Source organism: Nothobranchius furzeri, chromosome 15 (genome assembly GCF_043380555.1).
Source record: "Nothobranchius furzeri strain GRZ-AD chromosome 15, NfurGRZ-RIMD1, whole genome shotgun sequence".
NCBI lineage: Eukaryota > Metazoa > Chordata > Actinopteri > Cyprinodontiformes > Nothobranchiidae > Nothobranchius > Nothobranchius furzeri.
Window position 1 is genome coordinate 40742121 of NC_091755.1, and position 23654 is coordinate 40765774.

General features: G+C 44.6%; 2 protein-coding genes across 4 annotated transcripts in view; one reads left to right on the forward strand and one right to left on the reverse strand.

The window, feature by feature from the left end:
- The window catches only part of LOC107390465 (UDP-glucuronosyltransferase 2B15), a 34839-nt gene that overhangs the window by 942 nt on the left and 10243 nt on the right, over nt 1–23654 (forward strand). The gene's annotated exons all lie outside the window — the stretch shown is intronic.
- LOC107390463 (6-phosphofructo-2-kinase/fructose-2,6-bisphosphatase 1) lies at nt 1722–22259 on the reverse strand. Of its 3 annotated transcripts, XM_070544832.1 has the most exons (15): nt 22083–22220; nt 21236–21301; nt 10455–10580; nt 10261–10357; nt 10071–10137; nt 6731–6805; nt 6337–6393; nt 6123–6244; nt 5814–6021; nt 5167–5313; nt 4670–4774; nt 2916–3045; nt 2717–2779; nt 2577–2641; nt 1722–2014 (listed from the first exon to the last, which is right to left on the reverse strand). In XM_070544832.1, exons 1-15 carry the CDS (start codon nt 22123–22125, stop codon nt 1955–1957), a joined length of 1431 nt encoding a protein of 476 aa, XP_070400933.1. In that variant the 5' UTR covers nt 22126–22220; the 3' UTR covers nt 1722–1954. The 3 variants fall into 3 exon arrangements, with proteins under 3 accessions (XP_070400933.1, XP_015822668.1, XP_015822669.1); XM_015967182.3 differs by lacking the exon at nt 21236–21301 and having other exon boundaries at nt 22083–22259; XM_015967183.3 differs by lacking the exons at nt 21236–21301; nt 22083–22220 and adding an exon at nt 15858–16171.

Here is a 23654-nt window from a genome sequence, read left to right on the forward strand (position 1 = left end):
CCCCGAGCCGAAAACTAAAACCACCCCTGGTGCCCCCAGCACCAGGAAACTACACACGGCCACTTTAAAATGAACAAAATATACTCAGATTTGACTATCTGTGATATGAATAGGTCATCTTTCAGAATTTATAATTCCTCTGGCCTCTATAGAAAAACAAACAAATCGTTTATGCAAGAGTAGAGCGTTAACCAATAGATTTGCACATTCACAAGAGAAACCTGTCAATCAACAAGAATGCAACCCAGTTCCCACTGCAGGGTAAGGCCGGAAGAAGATAGACGTTTACAATGAAGCAATGAAAACAAATAAAAGTTACCATTCAAAGAAAATTAAACAGTTAAAAAATCTTTCTGTGCAACTCGCCGTGAGACATTTATGACAGGTGTGTAGAATTTACAACGGAGACACTTTTAAAAGATGGAGGGAGCTTCGCGACCTGCAAGGGCTCGGAAATGATAAAGCTTTAGAAAAGTTTCTTTTGAACCAGTAAATACTGAGTAATTTCCAATCCAATCCAATCTTATTTATAAAGCGCATTCAATAAGGCATTACAACCAAACAAGGTTCTGTACAGCAAAAATGTTAATTAAACCAGCAAAAAATTATACAGTCATGTCGAACACAGATAAAAGATAAAAAGGAAATACAACAAAATTCCCAGAACTAACAGGTAGAAATCAATAAAACACCGGGAGAATAAAAAATTAGAAAAACATTTAAAAAAAGAACCAGAATAATGCGGAAGTTGATATTGTGAATTCCATTTTTTAACCATGCAGATGTGACTGAGGTTCATTATTATGTGGTATAAGCTAGGTTGAAGTAGTGAGTTTTCAAGCGTGATTTAAAAATGCTAGCTGTTGGTGCTAGCCTCACTAGCAGTGGTAATGCGTTCCACAGCTTCGGTGCACAGACAGAGAAAGCCCTCTCTCCACGGCTTTTTAAACGTGCATTGGGAACAGCTAGGAGGAGCTTATCTTCAGACCTGAGAGCACGCGGCGGGTTGTAGTAATGGACAAGTTCACACAGATATGGAGGAGCTTGATGGTTCAAGGATTTGTAAGTGAGAAGCATAATTTTGAAGTTTATCCTGAACTGCACGGTCAACCAGTGGAGAGATTTCAGAATTGGAGAAATGTGTTGTCTTCTGTCAGCTCCAGTCAGCAACCTAGCTGCAGAATTCTGGACCAGCTGAAGTCTAGAGAGAGCTGCTTTACTGATGCCGTATAAGCAGGAGTTGGAGTAATCCAGCCTTGAAGTGATGAAAGTGTTTGATGAAATTTGTTGTATTTTAGAGAATTTTATTTTAATAAAATAAATAATATATTAAGAAACCTAAAACTGGGCAATAAAACCACTTAACTCTCTTGAATTATTTAATTTTTTTAATGTATTCATTCATAATTTTCCATTAGAACCTGTGTGTGTGTGTGTGTGTGTGTGTGTGTGTGTGTGTGTGTGTGTGTGTGTGTGTGTGTGTGTGTGTGTGTGTGTGTGTGTGTTTTCGACTAATCAGTCCTGAGAATGTAACAAATGTTTTGTTCGTTTGGGTGCTGTCCTTGGTGCTGATTGCTAATACTCCACTAACTTTTAACCAGCTATTGTTACCTGAACAGCAGATGGATAAAGCCAAGGTTGTGATGCTATCTTTAAAACAGCTGAATGTTTTCTCTTTCAGCCTCCACATAGAGGTCTTTAGTATGTCGATGACGCTTTCACTAAAAGCAAACTTCATGCATACAGATAAGCAAAAGGAATAGTTCACACGGACAGAAAACAGAACCAGCTGCAAGATGCAGCCTCTCCATGATCTGGTATCCTTCTGCTGTGATTAACCCTTTCGTCTCTGTTTTACACAAGAATTTAAGCACATCTCTAACATTTTTTGGGTCTTTTGAGTAAGAACATATTCAGTTATATGCCGCTACAGCCCATTTCCTTCATGCTGTTATCATATATGGTCAGGGGCAGTCTGCAGGGCCTCCTCTGGCTTTCTGTTAACGTTGACATTCTGCAAACACAGCAAAGATAAAAAGCCATTAAAGTTTTTTTTATTTTTTTGGGAAACTCTCTTGAAGCAAGACCTCTAAGGAACTTGCTGAGAAGCATCTAATGGCTTGGTTTCTAGCTTCTGGTCAGGATAGACCAGGCCTGACCAGAAGCTAGAAACCAAAACAGCTAAATGACACCAGCTCCACATCAACTCTAGACCTGTGGTTCTGGGGGCCGTGTCTGTTGGTGTAGTTGACAACGTTCAGAGGGACCGTGGTTTTGATGAATGTTGTCGATATGAAAGAGGCAGCTTTTAGGGCTTAGCTTTTCTGAATCTAACTTAAGCAGGTATCAGGTACCATGGCCAGAAACGTGGGAGCTTCAGAGGGTCTCCTATGGTTGACATTCCTCTGCACTGTCACACAAGGACCTGCCAGACCAAGGTGGTGAGTCCAATATTTTAAAAGGTGGGACTCAAAAGCTTCTTACAACTATTGGATTTATGCCATTAGATGATTAGATATGATTGGATTATTCTAATGAAGGACACATTCGTTGTGGAGAAACTTGTGAGAACTCACCTTTGGCTTTTCTCTGTGTGTGTTGACTGCCTCTATGTTGAGGAAAAATGACTCAACTTTACACCCTGGAAAAACAAAAGCAAAGTTTTGGAAGACATTAGTGGAAATCAGGTATTCACACTGTAGCACTTCTAACTTACCGTAGGCTACAGGTGTGAGTTTAAGCACCGTGTGCAGGGGGCATCTGAGGTACGGCAACTCATCTACAGAAAAAAAGACAACTGTGTTTATAAACAGTCTTTGTGTTTTTTATACTAAATCATATTTTAAGCCTTGGAAAAGCATAAAAAAAGAAAAGAAATAAGTTAACACGTGTAGAAATCTTTTTCTTTTCACTACCTCCAGATTTGTCTAGAAAGTAGGCCAACAGGCAGCGCATTACAGCCTGGTGGCAGATAACCAGGACATTTTCCTGCCTCTCCAGCTCCATAATGACCGGCTCTAGTCGATGGACCAGGTCCTCATAGGACTGGAAAACAAGAAAAAATGTTTTGCAGCTCGTTTTGCAGATAATAGGAAGTGGAATAATAAAGTTTGAGCATGTCTTGCGCTATTTATATGTGTAAATTAAAGAAACTATGAAACCTTTCTCCTTGTTTGTATTTAAAGAACACCATTGGTTGCTTTTTGCTTTACGGTTTAAATTTTAACTTTATTTATTACTTTTGAATCTGACCTAAGTAACAATAAATACAATTTCTATGAAATTCAACCAAAGAAAGTCAGGCGTTGCTTTTCAAGCATGCTCCAACAAAATAATTTGAAAAATAATCTCATGCAACAGGCCTGGACAGAAATGATGGTAACTCCTAGAAAAGTCATGTAAAAAATAATGTGACCAAAGGGACGGTGTGTCCACTGATTAGCATCACACGTGTCTACAATCTTATAATCAGTCAGTGGGCCTATGTACAGGGCTCCAGGGAGTCACTTTCCTGGATGCTAAACCAACAGCAGCCTTCCTCGTCATGAGATGGCTGAGTCCATGAATGTTAAGTGACAGTGGATGTTTCTCAATGTCAAGGAACCTTGCCTTGATGTACTGGTCCCGCCCCAGTTTCTTTGGACAGTGTTTCCCAACCCTGGTCCTTAAGGCACAATGTCCTGCCTGCTTTCCATGTTGCCCTTTTAAACACCAGTGTTTCCCTGCTGCCACACACCTGACATAAATGAATGAGTGATTAACAGGCATCTGCAGCAATGGATGTCCTCCTGAGGAGGCAATGTAAATCAGGTGTGCTGAAGCAGTGTCATGGAAAACATGTAAGACAGTGTTCCCTGGGGACCGGGGTTGTGAAACACTGCTATAGGAGACACGTCATCAAGAGCCGCCAAGGCGTGTTCCAATGTACATGTTCTACAGAGGCGTCTGTTCTCCGTGTGTTAGCCATTTAGCTAGCTGAGCAAGGAAGAAGGTGCCTTGTAGCCTGGCCTTGGTTAAGAATTTCCCAGAACACACTGCAGTTTTTTAAATGGATGGCAGACCAGAAGCGGCAGATACTTCAGGGGAAAGTTGAAATGTAAGTCAACTAATTATAGCTATCGGACTGATATCTGAAATGTTTTTTTTTCAAAGCAGTTATCTCTGGTTGGTTGGATGCTAGTAGTTGCAGCTTCTGTGGCTAATAGGTAGTAGCTAGCTTACATATTTAACAAGTATATACACCATTTAATTTAACAAGTATAGACACAATTTTAAAGTAAAAGGCTCGTTATATATTTATATTGAAACCTATTTGTATAAAATATAATGTTATCTCCTGTGTCACGTGGCGTTACTGAACGAAAAACTCAGAGTGACCCGTAAAAATCAGAAATAATCACTGAAAAATGTTTTTTCAGTGTTCCACAGTTTTAATTTGATTTAATTCAATAGCTCTACCTCTTCAACAAGATTAGTGCTTTCCTCAAAAACCTGAATGCCATCTGCTCTCTGGTGGAGAATAGGAATACTACAGGGGTGCAATAATAGCGTTATAGCTTCTTACTGTCGTTATGTTATTACATTATTAAATAACAAAATATAATTGCTGTATTTCATGCTCTGATTTATATTTGACACGAGTATTCTTTTCACATGAACAACTTCTCACCTCTCCTTTTGGGTAACGATAACGATACTTGTCCTGGTCTCTCATAGCAAATTCATCAGGGAAATTCTCTTGAATCTCTTCGTAGGTCAGTTCCTCACACACACCCTGAGAGAGGAGGCTCACTATGAACATCTTCTTAAAGCAACGGCAGTAAAAATCAGTCCAGAGAATCTGAGTAATCTTTGCACCACAATACACAACAAAATTACTGCATCTTCATTCAGTGAAGCGGAAGTAGAAGAGTACTAGAAATTGTACTTAAGTAACAGTAGTGATACATCATTATAGAAATACTCAAGTAAAATTAAAAGTACATTGCAGTGAGACTACTACATGTTTGCCACAAAATGCCACAAAACAAAAAAAGAAAAGAAACATTTTTAAGAACTAACTCATTTAGGAGGGTGAGAAAATTGGTAGAAATAGACATTTAGCACTTTTTAACCATCAAATCTCCTACTTTAACAACATTATATAATAGTACTTTATTGACTTACAGCATCAATTTCATTGAGAGCTTTCCACTGTTCATATTGGACCCCTAGAACCTCTGCAGTCTGGATAGTCCTCCTCATGTGGCTTGTCCACACCTTCAGATCCTTGATTTTCTGACCCCTGATAAAGGATGCCAAAGCTCCAGCATACTGCAAACAAAGGTTAATAATAATAATAATAATAATAATAATAATAATAATAATAATAATAATAATAATAATAATAATAACAACAACAACAACAATAATAATAATAATAATAATAATAATAATAATAATGCCTTAGAAGCATTGATTGATTCTGGCACTTCAGTGAAAGCATACAAATATACAAAAAAAATAACAATAATAATAATAATAATAATGCAATTTCAAAGCACTTTACAGTACAATCATTCACACACTGGTGATGATGAGCTACATCGTAGCCACAGCTGCTCTGGGGCCCACTGACAGAGGCGAGGCTGCTGAACACAGGCGCCACCTGTCCCTCTGACCGCCACAGCCAACGAAGAGTGTGATGTGTCTTCGCATGGACACAACGACTGACTGGTTTCAATCCACCATTTACAGGTTGAACTCTTGACCCCTAAGCAACCATCGACATTGGAAAATACTGTATTCACAGCTGCTGAAGATGCTAACCTCACCTTTAGTCCTCTTGGGGATAATGCAGAATCTCCACCAATACAACCCAACAGGTTGAGTTCACTCTCTCCGTGGCGACTCAAGTAGATGGATCTTGGTGTGACATGGATGTTCATCAGGTAGTACACAATCCTGCTCTGGATGTGGTCCTGCACCCTGTTCACCAGGTATCTACTGCCCACGTCAAAGATCTTTATGTAGGAGAGTTTCCTGGTTAAACATGACAACATACATCTAAATTTCTGCCTGTGTTCATCAACAGAACAATATTGACCTGTGTTGTGATCTCACACACGCGTGCCACTCTGTACCTGTCTAGCTCGTCATCTATAGACGTGTAGGAAGCCTTGTAGCACTCAATGCGCTGTATGAAGTCCTGCATAGCTTCTTCTATGTCACGATCGATGTAATCTGGGCTCCCAAACTTTACTTGCTAAGAAAAAAAAGTTATTTTTGAATTATCTAAAGAAATTTCACTCAAAAGAAAACACCTTTTAGAAAAAGAATTATGATTTTTTTTCTGACCTTGATATTTTCTGTAATAATTTCTGGGTCATCACAGATAGATTCTACAAAAAACACCTGAAAATGCATGAAAACATAAAAATGTGACCATTTAAAATTGTTCTAAAAACGCATTATTACTGAAAAAAATCTGATTTAAAACTTTTGTTTTAGTTTATAATCAGCATTGCCTAATGGGATTCTTCAGGGTGAATCTGGAGTGTGTTTCTGTGTCTTCCTCTTTTTCAGTTTTTCCCTTCAGAAAATCATCAGTTTCCATCTGGATAGGTGGGCAGGTTGTGTGTTTTATTTGGACTGAATCTCTGTCTAAATTCACTGTTTTTCTTAAAGGGATTTTTACAGTGATCACCTCAAAACACCTCTGACTGTATAAATGTGAAAATTCTGGTCTCACCTTATAGCCTTTCTCCTTTGCAAAGCTGTTGATAATGGCCCTTCTCTCCCTGGTGGTGTTGGTGGCATCAAAAACCTGCAAGACCCAAAACAAAGGGTTTAATAGTTTGTTCATTCAACATATGGGGGAAAATACATGTACTCACTTATGATGATTACTGAAAAGAGTATTTTTTTATTATTATTTAGCAAATTAGATAATCTAAAATGGGATCAGTGATAAGAGTTTTGGAAAAGCGATAAAGCCCGGTTTATGCTTTAAAGATCAATTTTACTCATATTTTTAATACATTTGCAGTGGTCTCTAGTAGGAATGCATTTTCTGGGAAAAAAGTTCCAGTGCGCCTGTTTCAGGAACTAGAAGTGAGTCACGTCAGAGTTGCAACGTTCTCTGTTGTTGGACGCTAAACCAACAAGAGCCTTCCCCGTCGTGAGTCGAGATGGGTGAGTCCATGAATGTTTAGAGACAGTGTGACGTAGATCTGTCAGGCTTTTCTAATCCTAGAGTTTCACCGTCTGTTTTCTATCATGGAGATAGGCAGAGTTCTTGGCGAGGGTCAGGCATTAAACGAGGTCGGTAGGCGATGATCAGGCAGGATGAAAAGGCCGGAAGATCTACTAGCAGGCGCATTCAATAATCTGGCAGAGTGCTGGTGGTTGACTGTGGAATACATAGCAGGTGAAGCGGATTTGTGGCATGAGCTTGATGAGGGGACCAGGTGTGAAGCATGAAGGCTGATGAGGTGGATGGCGGTAGCATGGAGGTCAGGACATGACAACAGCGCCGACGAAACCACAGGCTTGATTTTTGAGACTTGGAATGAACGATGGATCTGTAGAGTGCGGGGAAGGCGGAAACGTACCGCAGCAGGGTTCAAGACCTTGGAAATAGGGAAGGGTCCGATGAATCTGGGGACCAGTTTCCGACAGTCCACCCTGAGAGGAATGTCCGCTGTGGACAACCAGACCCTCTGGCCCACCCCATACGTGGGAGTCGGAACACTCTGCATGTTGGTCGAGCGGGCGTAGACCTCCGAGGCGTGAAGCAGGCAACATCTGAGGGCAGTGGTCTGGGCAGACGAGGTGTGGACCAGAGGTTCCTGGAGGTAGAAGACTGAGGGTTGGTAGCCATCAACTGTAAAAAAGGGGGGGGCACCTGTCGCGGTAGTGGGCAGGGAGTTCATGGCGTGTTCTACTCAGGGTAGATTCTAGGACCAGGTCGTGGCGTCATCCAGGCACAGCAGACGAAGTTTGGCCTCCACCTCCTTGTTGTGCCTCTCGGTCTGCCCATCAGTCTGAGGGTGGAAACCTGAGGAGAGGCTCACCTGGATGCCCAACTGGGCGCAGAATGATTTCCAGAATCTGGAAACAAACTGTGGACCTCTGTCGGACATAATATCTTGGGGCAGGCCAAAAAGGCGAAAGACTTTGCAAACCATTACATCGGCCATGTGAGAGGTGGTAGGGAGCTTTCTGAGGGGTACCAGGGCGATCATCTTCGAAAAGTGTGAGGATGACTTTGTAAGTGTTGGATGGAGGCATGGGTTCATCACAGGTAGGTGGTCGAGGATCTGGAATACATGGTTGTCCTCTGATCCAGTGAATCCAATGGGTCCAATGAATCTGGGGACCAGTTTCCGACAGTCCACCTTGAGAGGAATGCCCGCTGTGGACAACCAGACCATCTGACCCACCCCATACGTGGGAGTCGGAACACTCGCTCTTTCCATCATGTGGAGATCGATGCGGGTAACGAGATCTTCAAGCTCCGCCAAGGTCAACGGTAGGCCTTGGGTCGCCAGTTCATTTTTTATCTTATCTGAGAGGCCATAGTAGAAAACGTCCATGAGGGCTGCAGCATTCCAGGGGCTGTCAGCAGAAATGGAGTGGAAATCCCTGATGTAATCAGTCACTCCCTGTTCCAAAGACAAAATTTTTCTGGAGGATTCACGGCTTGGCAGGATTGAGTTAAAAACCCTTGTGAGTTCATTAGCAAAAGTCTGGTACTGGTAGCAGATGTGTAAGTCATTAGCCCAAGCAGCAGTTCCCCACACCATGGCTTGGTCTGGTAAAAAATAAGTCACATAAGCTACCTTAGATCTGTCTGTAGGAAAAGAAGAGGGTTGGAGTTGGAAGGGAATTTCACATTGTGTGAGAAAGGGATGACATTGTTGGGGATCTCCCTTAAACACTTCTAACGGAACCAGCCGTGGCTCGTGGACAGGCGATACCCGGAGCTGAACTGGTTGGGCGGAAGCTGCTGGAGCGTGGGTCAGGTGGCTTGCCTTAGCGTTGGATCGGAGTAGCTCCAGCAGTTCATTGACTTCAGATTTCAAGCCAGAGATGGCTGCCTCAACTCCGCGTTGCGATTCCTGTGTCGGCGTTGGGTCCATGTTGGCCAGATTATTCTGTTGTGAGGCTTGGCGGAGGACCGTAAGGACACGAGAGCACAGTAGGCAGTAGAAAACAGTCTTTATTAGCCTGAAGCTAAGAGGAGATGTTACCGGAGCAGAATTCAGGTAAAGGGAGAATCGAAGGCAGGCGTGGGTCGGAACCAGGATGATACAAAGCAGGTTCAAGGAGCAGTCAAGAGACTTGATCGAGGACAGGCATGGATCGGAACCAGGCTGAGACGAAGCAGATGTGAGGAGCAGGCGAGAGACGTGGTCGAAGAAGGCATGGACCAGAACAAGATAGGTTCAGGACGTGGTCGTGGTCAGGCGTAGGTCATGGAGATAGGCAGAGTTCTTGGCGAGGGTCAGGCGTGAAACGAGGTCGGTAGGCGATGATCAGGCAGGATGAAAAGGCTGCAAGATCTACTCACAGGCACGTTCAATAATCTGGCAGAGTGCTGGTGGTTGACTGTGGAATACATAGCTGGTGAGGCAGGTTTGTGGCATGAGCTTGATGAGGGGACCAGGTGTGATGCATGAAGGCTGATGTGGTGGATGGTGCTAGCATGGAGGTCAGGACATGGCAAGATCATGACAAAAAGAGTCATATGGAGATCATGAATCAAAACAACAGAGGTGTACTTTTTGTCGCGTTTTCCCCTGATTTTGTCATATTTTCCGCAGGACCTTTTAAATCTCCATGACAACACACAACCTTAACCTTTGGGGAGGGAGGATGAGAACACCATTTGAAAGCATAACAAAACAAGAACATGCTGAATGTGACAAAATATTTAGCACTACTATTTTGAGGAAAATTGTATTAGTTTTAGTGACATTTAGAGCCAAAATTTAAAATTAGAATAATTGCAATGCCATACTTAGTAGATTGCAAATATTTGGTGTAATGGTGATAAACGGGACAGTTTTCGTTGTCCTCTTACTCACGGCGACTTGTCCATGTTCCTTTGAGAAATAGGCAGCAACATCTTTGAGTGCAGCTGAAGCGCAGGCCCTGAGAGATAAAGTACACTCGTATAGGCAAAGGAACAAACACAGCAAAATGTGTCAATGAGGGATGTTTGTAAAGCCTCAAAAAGCCTAGTGAAGCCATGAAGATCCACTTCCTTGTACTCACTTGCGGATTCTCATGGCATCCTCGTTGTCAGGCTTGAAGAACTCAAAGTTCTTATAGGTCTTGACTGCATCCCTGCGGTACTGGCCCACGTTAAACACTTACAGAGTTAGAAAATACAAAAGTAATATGTTTTGTGGCAAAACTCTCCCTGATGGTTTGAAGGGATTCATATAAAATAAAAGATCCAAACTGACCTTTAGTTGGAACTCCAATCCAGTTCAGGTAGCGAGTGAGCTTCTTGGAGATGTATGTCTTCCCTCTGGCTGGCAATCCCACCATCACTATCACCGTTGGGGAGTTACAAAACTGAGGCACAGAGGCTGAGAAGAAATCAGACACAAAATACCATAAAGGAAGTTGGATTTCACAACTTTGCTGTTTCTGTAATAAATTATTTAGACAAGATAGCACCTGCCTCGTTTTTCAGGAGAATATATGTTTGTATTTGTAGCTAAAGTTCATTATTAGGAAACTGACATTTTTAATGTCAGGAGACCATTTGCAATTAATTTGTTTGTCGCCTATTGAATTTCTCAGGAATTGATAAGAAAATGGATTGATAGGCAGAATCAACAGTGGCATGTGCGAGTATTTGAGGATGAACCTTGACAAAGGCAGACTTGGCGATCTTTCATGTGTACGTATGTAAGTATTACTTATATAAATGAATAAATGTTTTAGCTCTGTTGTCTTGCGTGGTCATCGGGGGCAGTTCCTAGGGAGTGGCAGACCGGGGTGGTGGTCCCCATCTTTAAGAAGGGTGACCTGAGGGTGTGTTCCAACTATAGGGGGATCACACTCCTCAGCCTCCCTGGAAAGGTCTACTCCAAGGTACTGGAGAGGAGGGTCCGATCGATAGTTGAATCTCAGATAGAGGAGGAGCAATGTGGTTTTCGTCCTGGCCGTGGAACTGTGGACCAGCTCTATACCCTTGCAAGGGTGATGGAGGGGGCATGGGAGTTTGCCCAACCAATCCACATGTGCTTTGTGGATTTGGAGAAGGCTTATGACCGTGTCCCCAGGGGCACCCTGTGGGGGACGCTCCAGGAGAATGGGGTGGGTGGCTTTCTGTTAAGGGCCATTCAGTCCCTTTACCAGAGGAGCGTGAGTTTGGTCCGCATAGCCGGTAGTAAGTCGGACCTGTTCCCGGTGAGGGTTGGACTCCGCCAGGGCTGCCCTTTGTCACCGGTTCTGTTCATCACTTTTATGGACAGAATTTCTAGACGCAGCCGTGGTGTGGAGTGTGTCGAGTTTGGTGGCAGGAGAATCTCGTCTCTGCTTTTTGCGGATGATGTGGTCCTCCTAGCTTCATCCAGCTCTGACCTTCAGCTCTTGCTGGGTAGGTTCGCGGCCGAATGTGAAGCGGCTGGGATGAGGATCAGCACCTCCAAATCTGAGACCATGGTTCTCGACCGGAAAAGGGTGGCTTGCCACCTCCGGGTCGGGGGAGAGGTCCTACCTCAAGTGGAGGAGTTTAAGTATCTCGGGGTCTTGTTCACGAGTGAGGGTAGGAGGGATCGGGAGATCGACAGGCGGATTGGTTCGGCGTCTGCAGTGATGCGGACGCTGAGCCGATCTGTCGTGGGGAATAGGGAGCTGAGCCAGAAAGCCAGGCTCTCGATTTACCGGTCGATCTACGTCCCAATCCTCACCTATGGTCATGAGCTTTGGGTAATGACCGAAAGAACGAGATCGCGGATACAAGCGGCCGAAATGAGTTTCCTCCGTAGGGTGGCCGGGCTCAGCCTTAGAGATAGGGTGAGGAGCTCGGACATTCGGGAGGGACTCGGAGTAGAACCGCTGCTCCTCCGGATCGAAAGGAGCCAGTTGAGGTGGTTTGGGCATCTGGTCAGGATGCCTCCTGGACGCCTCCCTGGGGAGGTGTTTCGGGCATGTCCTGCCGGCAGAAGGCCCCCGGGTCGACCCAGGACACATTGGAGAGGTTACATCTCCAATCTGGTCCGGGAACGCCTTGGGGTCCTGCCGGAGGAGCTGGTGGACAAGGCCGGGGAGAGGACGGCCTGGAGCTCCCTAGTTGGGATGCTGCCCCCGCGACCCGGACCCGGATAAGCGGAGGAAGACGAGACGAGACGAGACGAGCTCTGTTGTCTGTCTAAAGCAGTGGCGGCTCCAGAAATTTTTTTCTGCAGGTGCTATGAAGGAGCTAGTCTTTTTATTGAGGGTGCTATGAAGGAAGTGGTCAAGCGTACCTATTGTTCTCTAAAACACCTTCAGCACTAGCAGATACACATGCGTGCACAACACCTCAACAACACCTGAAACAATCATTATTATACACTCAACAAAAATATAAACGCAACACCTTTGTTTCTGCTCTGATTTTTCATGAGATGGACTTAAAGATCTAAAATTAATTCCAGATACACAATATTACCATTTCTCTCAAACATTGTTCACAAATCAGTCTAAATGTGTGATGGTGAGCACTTCTGCTTTGCTGAGATAATCCATCCCACCTCACAGGTGTGCCACATCAAGATGCTGATCCGACATCATGAGTAGTGCACAGTTGTACCTTATACTGCCCACAATAAAAGGCCACCCTGGAATGTGCAGTTTTGTCTCACCGCAAAATGCCACAGATGCCACAAGCATCGAGAGAGCGTGCAATTGGCATGCTGACAGCAGGAATGTCAACCAGATCTGTTGCTCATGTATTGAATGTTCATTTCTCCACCATAAGCCATCTCCAAAGGCTTTTCAGAGAATATGGCAGTACATCCAACCGGCCTCACAACCGCAGACAACGTGTAACCACACCAGCCCAGGACCTCCATATCCAGCAGGTTCACCTCCAAGATCGTCTGAGACCAGCCACTCAGACAGTTGCTGAAACAATTGGTTTGCATAACCAAACAATTTCTGCACAAACTGTCAGAAACCGTCTCAGGGAAGCTCAACTGCATGCTCGTTGTCCTCATCAGGGTCTTGACCTGACTCCAGCTCGTCGCCGTAACAGACTTGAGTGGGCAAATGCTCACATTCGATGGCGTCTGGCATGTTGGAGAGGTGTTCTCTTCACGGATGAATCTTGGTTTGCATTGTTCAGGGCAGATGGCAGACAGAGTGTGTGGCGTTGTGTGGGTGATCGCTTTGCCAAAGTCAATGTTGTGGATCGAGTGGCCCATGGTGGTGGTGGGGTTATGGTATGGGCAGGCATCTGTTATGGGCGAAGAACACAGGTGCATTTTATTGATGGCATTTTGAATGCACAGAGATACCGTGATGAGATCCTCAGGCCCATTGTTGTGCTGTACATCCATGAACATACCCTCATGTTTCAGCAAGATAATGCACGGCCCCATGTTTCGTGCACAATTCTTGGAAGCTGAAAATGTCCCAGTTCTTGCATGGCCAGCATACTCACTGGACATGTCTCCCGTTGAGCATGTTTGGGATGTGCTTGACCGGCGTATACGACAGCGTGTACCAGTTCCCACTAATATCCAACAACTTCGCACAGCCATTCCTGCTGGCATCTATATATACATATTTATATCTTTTAATTAATTTTATCATTTTATTTACATCCAAGTGTTTTTACATGATTATGTTTTCTTTTACTATCTTTATAATCCCTTTTTATCAGTTACTTTTTATCCATATTAGCTTATGTTATTTTACATGTTATATATTTTAATCCTCCAGTGTTTCCTCTGCGGAGCCCTCTGCCTTGGGGCCGGTGGTCAGGGGCGGCGGCGGCGGCCGGGGCGCTCCTCGGGTAGTGCCCGGGCACTGGTGGGGGTTTCTGCCCTCCGCCACTGGGCGTCATGGGCCGGTGTCTTGGCTGCTGCCGTGGATCTGTTACTGTCAGGGCAGATGGCTCTGCTGATGATGTCTCGTTCATTACTTGACCCATCTGAACTCAGCCTATTGTTTCCTTTGGTGTTCACGTGTGTGTGTGTGTGTGTGTGTGTGTGTGTGTGTGTGTGTGTGTGTGTGTGTGTGTGTGTGTGTGTGTGTGTGTGTGTGTGTGTGTGTGTGTGTGTGTGTGTGTGTGTGTGTGTTTGTGTGTGAGTGTGTGTGTGTATGGACGAGTGTGCGGGTGATTGTATGTCCACTTTGGAAGTTGGGTGCGGGAGGGGAACCATAATTGTTAATTGTTTTATACTTGGGGAGGGGGACTGGGATGGGAGTATGGGATCTATGGGGCCATATTAATCTGTAAAGCACTTTGAGTTGCATTTTTTGTACGAAAAGTGCTATATAAATAAAGTTGATTTGATTTGATCTGATTTGATTTGACCAACATTCCACAGGCCACAATTAACAATCTGATAAACTCTATGCGAAGAAGATGTGTTGCACTGCGTGAGGCAAATGGTGGTCACACCAGATACTGACCAGTTCTGAGTCCCCAGACCCCCAATAAAGCAAAAAACTGCACATTCCAGGGTGGCCTTTTATTGTGGGCAGTATAAGGTACACCTGTGCACTACTCATGATGTCAGATCAGCATCTTGATGTGGCACACCTGTGAGGTGGGATGGATAATCTCAGCAAAGCAGAAGTGCTCACTATCACACATTTAGACTGATTTGTGAACAATATTTGAGAGAAATGGTAATATTGTGTATCTGGAATGAATTTTAGATCTTTAAGTCCATCTCATGAAAAATCGGCACAGAAACAAAGGTGTTGCGTTTATATTTTTGTTGAGTGTGCAAGTACAGCTTCAGACTACTGTGATCGTAGCGCTGTGGCCTTTTACATCAGCTCATGCTCCACAGTCAGAGGTCAGCAAGACATGAGCTACATGCTAACCCAAAGCTAACACTGTTTTTCCAGGTGTTTTTAGCAAGGAAAAAGCAGTAGAGCAACTTCAAAAGGAAGGCACCTCCAGCCTGCTTAGTAACTAAATCATAACTAGGTAAGCTGACCAAGGATATTAGGCTTCGCTGTTCCACCACGGTCAAAGATCTGCGAGTCTGCCACTGTCAACGGTGTCTGAGAGCGTCGACTTGGCTCCTGGCTAAGTGTCACGCTCCCTTCCAGAGAGGGGAGTGTCCACTCGGCTACTGGCGCTGTGTCAATAATTATTCAGAATTTTAAGCATTTACACTTAAACAGAAAAGTTACAAAAATAATTCATTTGTCATGAATGTAAACTAGATCTATTAAACCTAAAATGGGTTTTTGAACCAGGCTGTAAACATGTTTATTTCTGCTGTGAAATCAGCATTTTTAACATGGGAGTCAATGAGGATTTGCTCACTTCTGGTGTCACCCCCTAGAGGATAAGGGTGGAACTGCAATGTTTGTCAATTCCGTGTTGGCCTCATAAAATCCCAGGACTGTGTGGGCCTGGGTCAGACCCAGCACAGAGAGCCAGCTCTGACCTGGTCTGGTCCAACATGCCTATCATCACATGGTTGGCTCCTGTGTCTCCCGCAGACTTCTGTGTTCTTATATCCTGAAGCCCCAACCCGACCAAGTTCAGTCCAGCAGATTCTTTACAGGCACAAACGTATAAATACTTTTAAAACACACAAAACTGTTTTTTTTTTAGCTTACAAGAAGCAAAATAACTAAATACAAGCAGGTGATACAGCTGCATCATACTTTTATACACTTACATCTGATCCTACAGTTCAAGCTGTTTTCCACCCAGGGCACCCAAACCTTGAGCAGCGGAGTTTGACTCAGGGTTGTCTGCTCAGTAGACATGATGCTTTCCAAAGGCAGGAGGCCCTAGTGGCAGGCAGAGGCCCGGAGGACTGAGACATACATTTCTGTGATCTGCTTACATGTGAGACTACCAGCAGAAAGTCAGCTGACTGTTGCTACGGAGATGCATCTTTATCGAAAAGTCCAGAGAAAGACGAAGATCATTTTACTGGTGACATTAGATAAAAAGAAATACTTCATAATCTGTGAGAATATACTCTTGTTTCAGGGACACAGCTGGTTTTTAGCTGCGATACAAGCAGAGAAGTCCAGTCTGAGAGTTGAGTGTAACACGAGAGGGAGAACTGCTCATGAACTCAGATGAGTCCAGGAAGTTCTGTGCAAGGTGTTTGTTTACAGACGGACTCCTATTCTCATGGCTGGAGGACAGCACAGATCCTTTACTTTGAAGCGAGACTCAGATATTAAAATATCAGGATGTCAAGGATCCCAAATAAAAGCCAATATTACTAAATAGCAGTTAGAACATTTATTAAAACATTTTATACTTGATTCGATTTATTACGTTTCCTGATATTACTCTTTAAAACATCTGCTTTGATCTCACTGCCTCTGTTCTGTTCAAGATACCCACAAGAATACTCAACAGCCACAAACAAGGACACTAAACATGCATCAGTAGATCTTCTGATGTTTCCACACCCACACGATCCTCAACTCATTATATTTACGTTTTCATAAAGTTTATTTAATCATCAGAATGAGCTTAACCAAAAAAGTAATGATTCTTTTCATTTTTCAGTAATTTGAAGCAACAAGCGATCAATTTTAAGAAGTTAAAATATTAACATCAAGGCAAAGTTACTGGTAGTAATCCATCCGTTGATTCTTTTCTGCTTATCTGGAGTCGGGTCACTGGGGCAACAGCCTAAGTCTGGCCCAGACATCCCTCTCCCCAGCCACTTGGGCCAGCTCTTCCGGGAGGAACCCCAAGGCGTTCCATGGCCAGGCGAGAGACGTAGTGCCTCCAAAACTCAACAGGTTGAGCGGGTTGTCCAGTAATCGGAAGGTTGCAGGTTTGATCCCGGCTCCAGACAGATAATTCTGCTGTTTTGTCCTTGGGCAAGACACTTAACCCACGCTGCCTGCTGGTGGTGGTCGAAGGGGCCGGTGGCGCCTGTGCTCGGCAGCCTCGCCTCTGTCAGTGCACCCCAGAGCAGCTGTGGCTACATGGTAGCTCATCACCATCAGTGTGTGAACGTGTGTGTGAATGGATGAATGATACACTGTAGTGTAAAGCGCTTTGGAGTCCCGCGTTATACAAGTGCATGTCATTTATCATTATCATTTATCAACGTGTCCTGGGTTTCCCTTGAGATCTCCTCCCGGTTGGACGTGCCTGGAAAATCTCACCAGGAAAGCGTCCAGGAGGCATCCTGACCAGATGCCCGAGCCACCTCAACTGCCTCCTCTCAATGTGGAGGAACAGTGGATCTACTCCAAGCCCCTCCTAGATGGCACAGCTTCTCACCCTACCTCTAAGACACACACCTGCAGAGAAAAGTCTTTTCAGCCGCTTGTGACCGTGAACTCGTTCTTTCAGTCACTACCCAACGCTCGTGACCATAGGTGAGGATTTGCTTTGCCTTCTGGTTCAGCTCTCTCTTCACCACGACAGACCGGTATCACTGCAGACACAGCTACAATCCACATATCGATCTCACGCTCCAGCTTTCTTCACTCGTGAATAAGACCCTGTGTTGTGTGGTGGGGTGAGTACTCCTCATCTCTTTAACATCTTTGAGCTCTTCATTTCAGGAGAGGGAGCTCACCAGCTGCAGGGTATTAGCAATCAGCGGCAGCTGCAGCTTCTCAGGTCATCCGCAGCAGAGCTCTATTTAAGAGGAGAGGGAACCACTACACAGCGCTGGATGATTAAATACTCATGGTAGTATTTTGGCCACTCGTTCTAGGTTGCTTGGTTTTCTAAGTAGATAATTGACTTGGAGAAGTTCTTGGATTATTCTTGGACTCTTGTGTTGGATTTTTGGACTCAAGTTTTGTATCCTCTCTCCAGGATCACTGGACAATCTTCCCTGACGCTCTGGGTTTGTTGGATATTATCCTCCATCCAAGAAGCAGAACCTTACTGGATTACTCACCTGGAAAGAACCATACCTTCCTGGACTTCACGGTTCGCCTCTCCTCTTATTCCTCTGCCACCCTGCCTGGCTCCCTCTCCTGGACTCACCCCGTCACTCCACCTGCCCTCCTCGACCTCCTCCACCTGCAGAACTTGGACTCTCTCTGGCTCCAACTACTCTGGGTTTATTCCAGGGACACCTTTTGTTAGATTCCTTAAATAAATCATTGTTTTGAACTTTTCCCCCATCTTGTGATGATTCTTCATGTCGTGGGTTAAACACATTCCCAGGAACATGACACCCTGTGATACTTAAACTCCTCCACTTGAGGCAGGACCTCATCCCTGACCTGGAGACGGCATTCTGCCCTTTTCCGACTTAAGACCATGGTCTCAGATTTGGAGGAGCTGACTTTCAGCTGCTTCACACTCAGCTTTCAACTGCTCCATCAAAAGCCGGAGATCATGTCCCAATGAAGCCAACAGGACCACATCATCTGCATAAAGCAGAGACCTGATCCTCAGGCCACCAAAACAGTTCCCATCAACACCTTGGCTGCGCCTAGAAATCCTGTCCATTAAAGTTTTGAACAATCTGTGACAAAGGGCAGCCTTCGTGGAGTCCAACTCTCACTAGGAATGAGCCCAACTTTCTGCCGACAACGCCTAACAGCCCATATCAGAGGTCCTCGTACCTCGTACTTCTGGAGTACCCCTACAGGACCCCCAAGGGAGGGAAATCCACAAAACACATGTAGATGTGATGGGTGAACTCCCAGGGCCCTCCAAGGATACAGAACTGGTCCAGCGTTCCACGGCCAGGACAAAAACCGCATTGCTCCTCCTAATCCGAGGTTCAACAATCCAATAGACCTTTTATCTCCAGAACCTCTGAATAGACCTTACCAGGGAGGCACAGGAGTGTGACTAGACTACTGGAGGACATATTGACCACTTTCCACACTCGACTACTTTCTTCTATCTGCTCTTTAACTGTATTATTTCCTGCTATTTCAGCTGTTAACTTTATTTTCTCTCTAAGTGTTTTTCTCCCCAGAAGAAGCTACAATGATGTTCTGCTGAGCTGTGGTGGTCTCATGGAGGGGGCCATCGTCTAGCACACTGCTGCTAACCACTTAAACATTCTCCTTCTCCTGATAATAACTTTTTACTTTCCTTGACGTTGGATGTGCTACTACTAGTTTACCCGTTTAATTATAGATCCACTAGGATAAATACAATAAAGTTTATCTCTCACCAAATAGAATATTTACTAAGAAATCACAATATAACCATAGACACACTACTTGGTGTGTGTGCGTGCGTGTGTGTGTGTGTGTGTGTGTGTGTGTGTGTCGTGGAGGATGGCTGCTTATACTGAGCCAGGATCCTCTGGAGGTTTATTCCTGTTAAAAGGGAGGTTTCCTCTCCACTGTCGCTAAATGCTTGCTTAGTATGAGGTTTGCTGTAAAGTCACTGAAACCAGTTTATTTGCTGGGTTCCTTATATAGGAAACATTTTTTTCTGATTGGCTTAATGACCTGACCTGTATTGGAATGTTTCCTGTGTGAAGTGCCTTGAGACGACTCTTGTCGTGATTTTGCGCTACATAAATAAACTTGAATTGAATTGAATTGATCCCCTGTAGTTGGAACGTATGCGGTCCCCCTTTTTAAATAGGGGGACCACCACCTCGGTTTGCCAGTCAAGTGAAACTGCTCCCGATGTCCACGCAATACTGCAGAGCTGCGTCAGCCAAGACAGCCCTACAATATCCAGAGCCTTGAAGAACTCCGGGCGGATCTCATCCACTACCCGAGCCTTGCCGCAGAGGAGCTTTTCGACAACCTCTGTGACTTTAGCCCAAGAGATTGGAGAGTCCAACCCAAAGTCCTCAGCTCTGCTTCCTCACTGAAAGACGTGCCGGTGGTATTGAGGAAGTCTTCAAAGCACTTCGCCCACCAATCCACAACGTCCCAAATCGAGGTCAGCAGCACACCATCCCCACTATAAACAGTGTTGGTAGCACACTGCTTTCTCCTCCTGAGGCCCCGGATGGTGTACCAGAATCTCCTCAAAGCCATGCGGAAGGCTGTCTCCATGGTCTCACCAAACTCCTCCCATGCCCAGGTTTTTGCCTCTGCAATCACCCAAGCTGCATTTTGCTTGGACTGCTGGCACCTGTCAGCTGTCTCTGGAGTCCCGCAGGGCAAAAAGACCCAACAGGACTCTTTCTTTAGCTTGACAGCATCCCGCCGGTGTCCACCAGCGGGTTCGGGGGTTGCTGCCATGACAGACACTGATGACCCTGCCCTCTCTAGTACCCCCCACAGGATGGTTTGGTAACTTTTTAGATTTTTGGATGATTATGTTTTTCTTACTTTGAAAAATGACCAAGTTATTAAAGAAAATGAAGAACATAGTTTAATGGTTACTGGAGTTAATATATGCAAGCGTCTGTAGCATGGACGTAATTTTGGGGGGGGGGGACAGGGGGGACATGTCCCCCCCACTTTTTCCAAAGTCAAGTTTTGACCCCTGCACTTTTTACCATCCAAAAACAATATTACGCTATATTAAATTGACACTGGTTGAGCTCTAGGACCAAGCAGAAAACAACCGTTTGTGTTGAAGCCTGTTTCCCATTAGAGAATACTGTAAAGACACCCCCCCCCCCCCACCACCACCACCACCACCGTGTCCCCCCCACTTCTAAAGTGAAAATTGCGTCCATGGTCTGTAGAGGATCACAGTCTAGAGAGACAGTTTTATCTACAGGGACCACCGTTTGATTACAGAGGTATCCATGGAAACCTGTCTATCATCATTTCATGAACACTGTTTTAATCCACAGCCATTACTTGATTACACCGTTGGTCAATATTTTTCAAACTTCACCGAACAGGAGTTCCCTCAAATCATAATCTATAAAGTGGTAGTGATTATAAACTATGAAACAACGTTTCAGGACGTGCACCGTAGACGAGTTCAGTTAAAAAAGCGAACGTGGTGTTCTGACCCGCTTCAGGTGGAGTTTACGTGTTCTGTCTGTGCTTGTGTGTGTGCTTTCTAAAGAAACACGGAATCTTTCCCAAAACGTGTGTATTATAACTAAAAGTTCAAAATCTTGTAGGTGTGTGTGTTGCCTTGTTAAAGACAGGTGCAGATTGTAGTCTAACTGACCACCGGAGACAGGAGCCGCCTTTGTCCCGTCCGGATCTCCTCTCTCTGCTGCGTTTGGGTCCTTACCTCACCAGTTTGACAGAAAAAGAATCATAAAAGAAACAGAAACCATCCTTGTCTTGTTTTAGCTCTGTCTTCAAATGTGACATTTTTAACTTGTAAAATATAATTAATGAGAATTTAAATGAGTGTAATTCATTACTAAACATCAAAATAAATACGGGAATTTAGATGCTAGATGGATGAAATCCCAGGAATGGGACCATCCCAACCTCACAACTCTCTGCACGTCAAGAGTGCAGTTGTTTGCTATCTGTGTGCTTAAAATACAGAGTTATTGACTGCTATGGCTAAAAATAGTTCTTCTGCTCAATGGTCCCCTCTATGTGGGACTTCTTGTGGTATTCAGACTCACAACTAGCTAGTTAAGTCGGGCGAGATATCATATCCACTTTCAAGTTCTGTCCTTCAAGAAACTCCAGACAGAGATCAGCATGTTCCCGGATTGTAGCTTTGCACAGTCTAACAAGAAGCCGCAACAGTCTGGATTTGTTTTATATTCTGGGAAGAGATCAATCTTTTAAACAAGAAACACGCAAAGTCTTGACACATGACACCCTGTTGCATAAAAGTTCATAAAATCACTTTTTACCATTAAATCCTTTAGGGTTGTAACTGCTCTGACTTCCTCTTTCTGAAGATCTACACTCAGGCACTGAGTAAATATGTTCATCCACACAGGCGATGCATGACAGAGCACATATTATTAAGCTATCCGTTTACAGTATACATGTATAGACACTGTGCTATTGCATGCTCTGCAGAGGGAGTTCATCGGGGCGCTCACCTGCGCTGTCACACCTGCGGCGTCTCACATATTCCAGATCCATCCTTTGAAACCCTTCAGTAAAGCTACTAGTGGACTATCAAAATCACAAACAGGATCATGCGGCCAGTGGCGGCAGAGCTTATGCTCTTTTTAAAGAAACTGAATCGTTGCGCCAAAGCATTCTCAGCCCACCCCCTCCCCTCAAAGCCTTCTCTCTTTGAGACTACCATGACATATGATAGCAGCATGCGGGGCTTCTCTTTTAATCTTTGTCATTGCCAGAGTTCACTCATGACACGGGACAGAAAGAACTCCATGTCAAAAGAGACAAATGCACCGAGGACACAGAGTTTTGCTGTAGAGACGCCAACTTTCATGCAAACTGTCTAAAATCAGACAACATGTTTCCACTTGAAGGGACAGGATCTAATGGTAGAGCATGTCTCACTGTTCATTGTTGTGTTTGTTTCCTTTGGTTTTACATACCAAAGTGACTAAAATATCTTAGGCAGGGTTCACATTGTGCAACTAAGAAACAGCAAACGGGGGCTTCTGGTTGACCTACAAGAGTAATGACAGCATGGGTTTTAGCTCCCAATAGTCAAAGCAAGGCAAATACCTTCAAACTCGCCAAGTCAGAATTAAACCGCGTTTACATGCAGCCAGTAACCCTTTTAAAGCCCAAACATTCACAATAACCTGCAGGGGCGTGTCCAGGGAGTGGCCTGGGGTAGCACATGCCACCCTTGGAATCTGATTGGCCACCCCAGGTGCCACCACACTAATTTACCTTTAAATAGGCTTTTCATTGTCCACAAAGGCTTGGGGGTAAAACAAAAAAAGCATAACCATTGGTGCCACCCATGCTGAAAGTTGTGCCTCACCTGGGCCACCCCATTTTAAAAGATCTGGACACGCCACTGATAACCCGGTTCCACAGGTCCATGTAAACACCACCAAAAACCCGGATATGCTCATAAACGGGTTTTTAAAAACCCGGTTACTACACCTGGGGTAACCCTTTTCTAACCCGAATGTTTGGTCGTGTAAACACATACCGGGATACCCCCATCAAAGCGTGTGTTCTGCGCATGCTCTGTTCACAAGGAATCTTGGTCTTTTGAGTAGCGAGACGTCTTGTATGCGCCAGAACTCCGGAAGTAAACAACAAGTTGGGAGCAAAACGGCGAGTCGCGGCACAGCACCACACTTTTGGAGTGACGAGGAAACTAAAGCGCAAACAAATGCGGTCACTATCTCTTCCGAACTGGGAAACATGTTGTTGTTTTCACGGATACCGGAACAAGAAGAACCGGAAATGACGCATATTGCGTCTGGACGTAGTCCACACGTCCTGACGCTACCCCAACGTCCGCATTTAAATCGGGTTATGCAAGTTAGAGGTAACTCTTTCTATTTATGCTTGTAAACGGGTTATTCTGATCAACTCAGAAACCCGAATACCGACCTTAACCCGATCATAACCCGGATGTTGGCTGCATGTAAACGTAGTCCATGTGATCAGTTGAATGTGAACTAGAACTAGAAAGAAAAGTAACGGAAGGGAAGGAAAGGAATGGAGGATGTGTA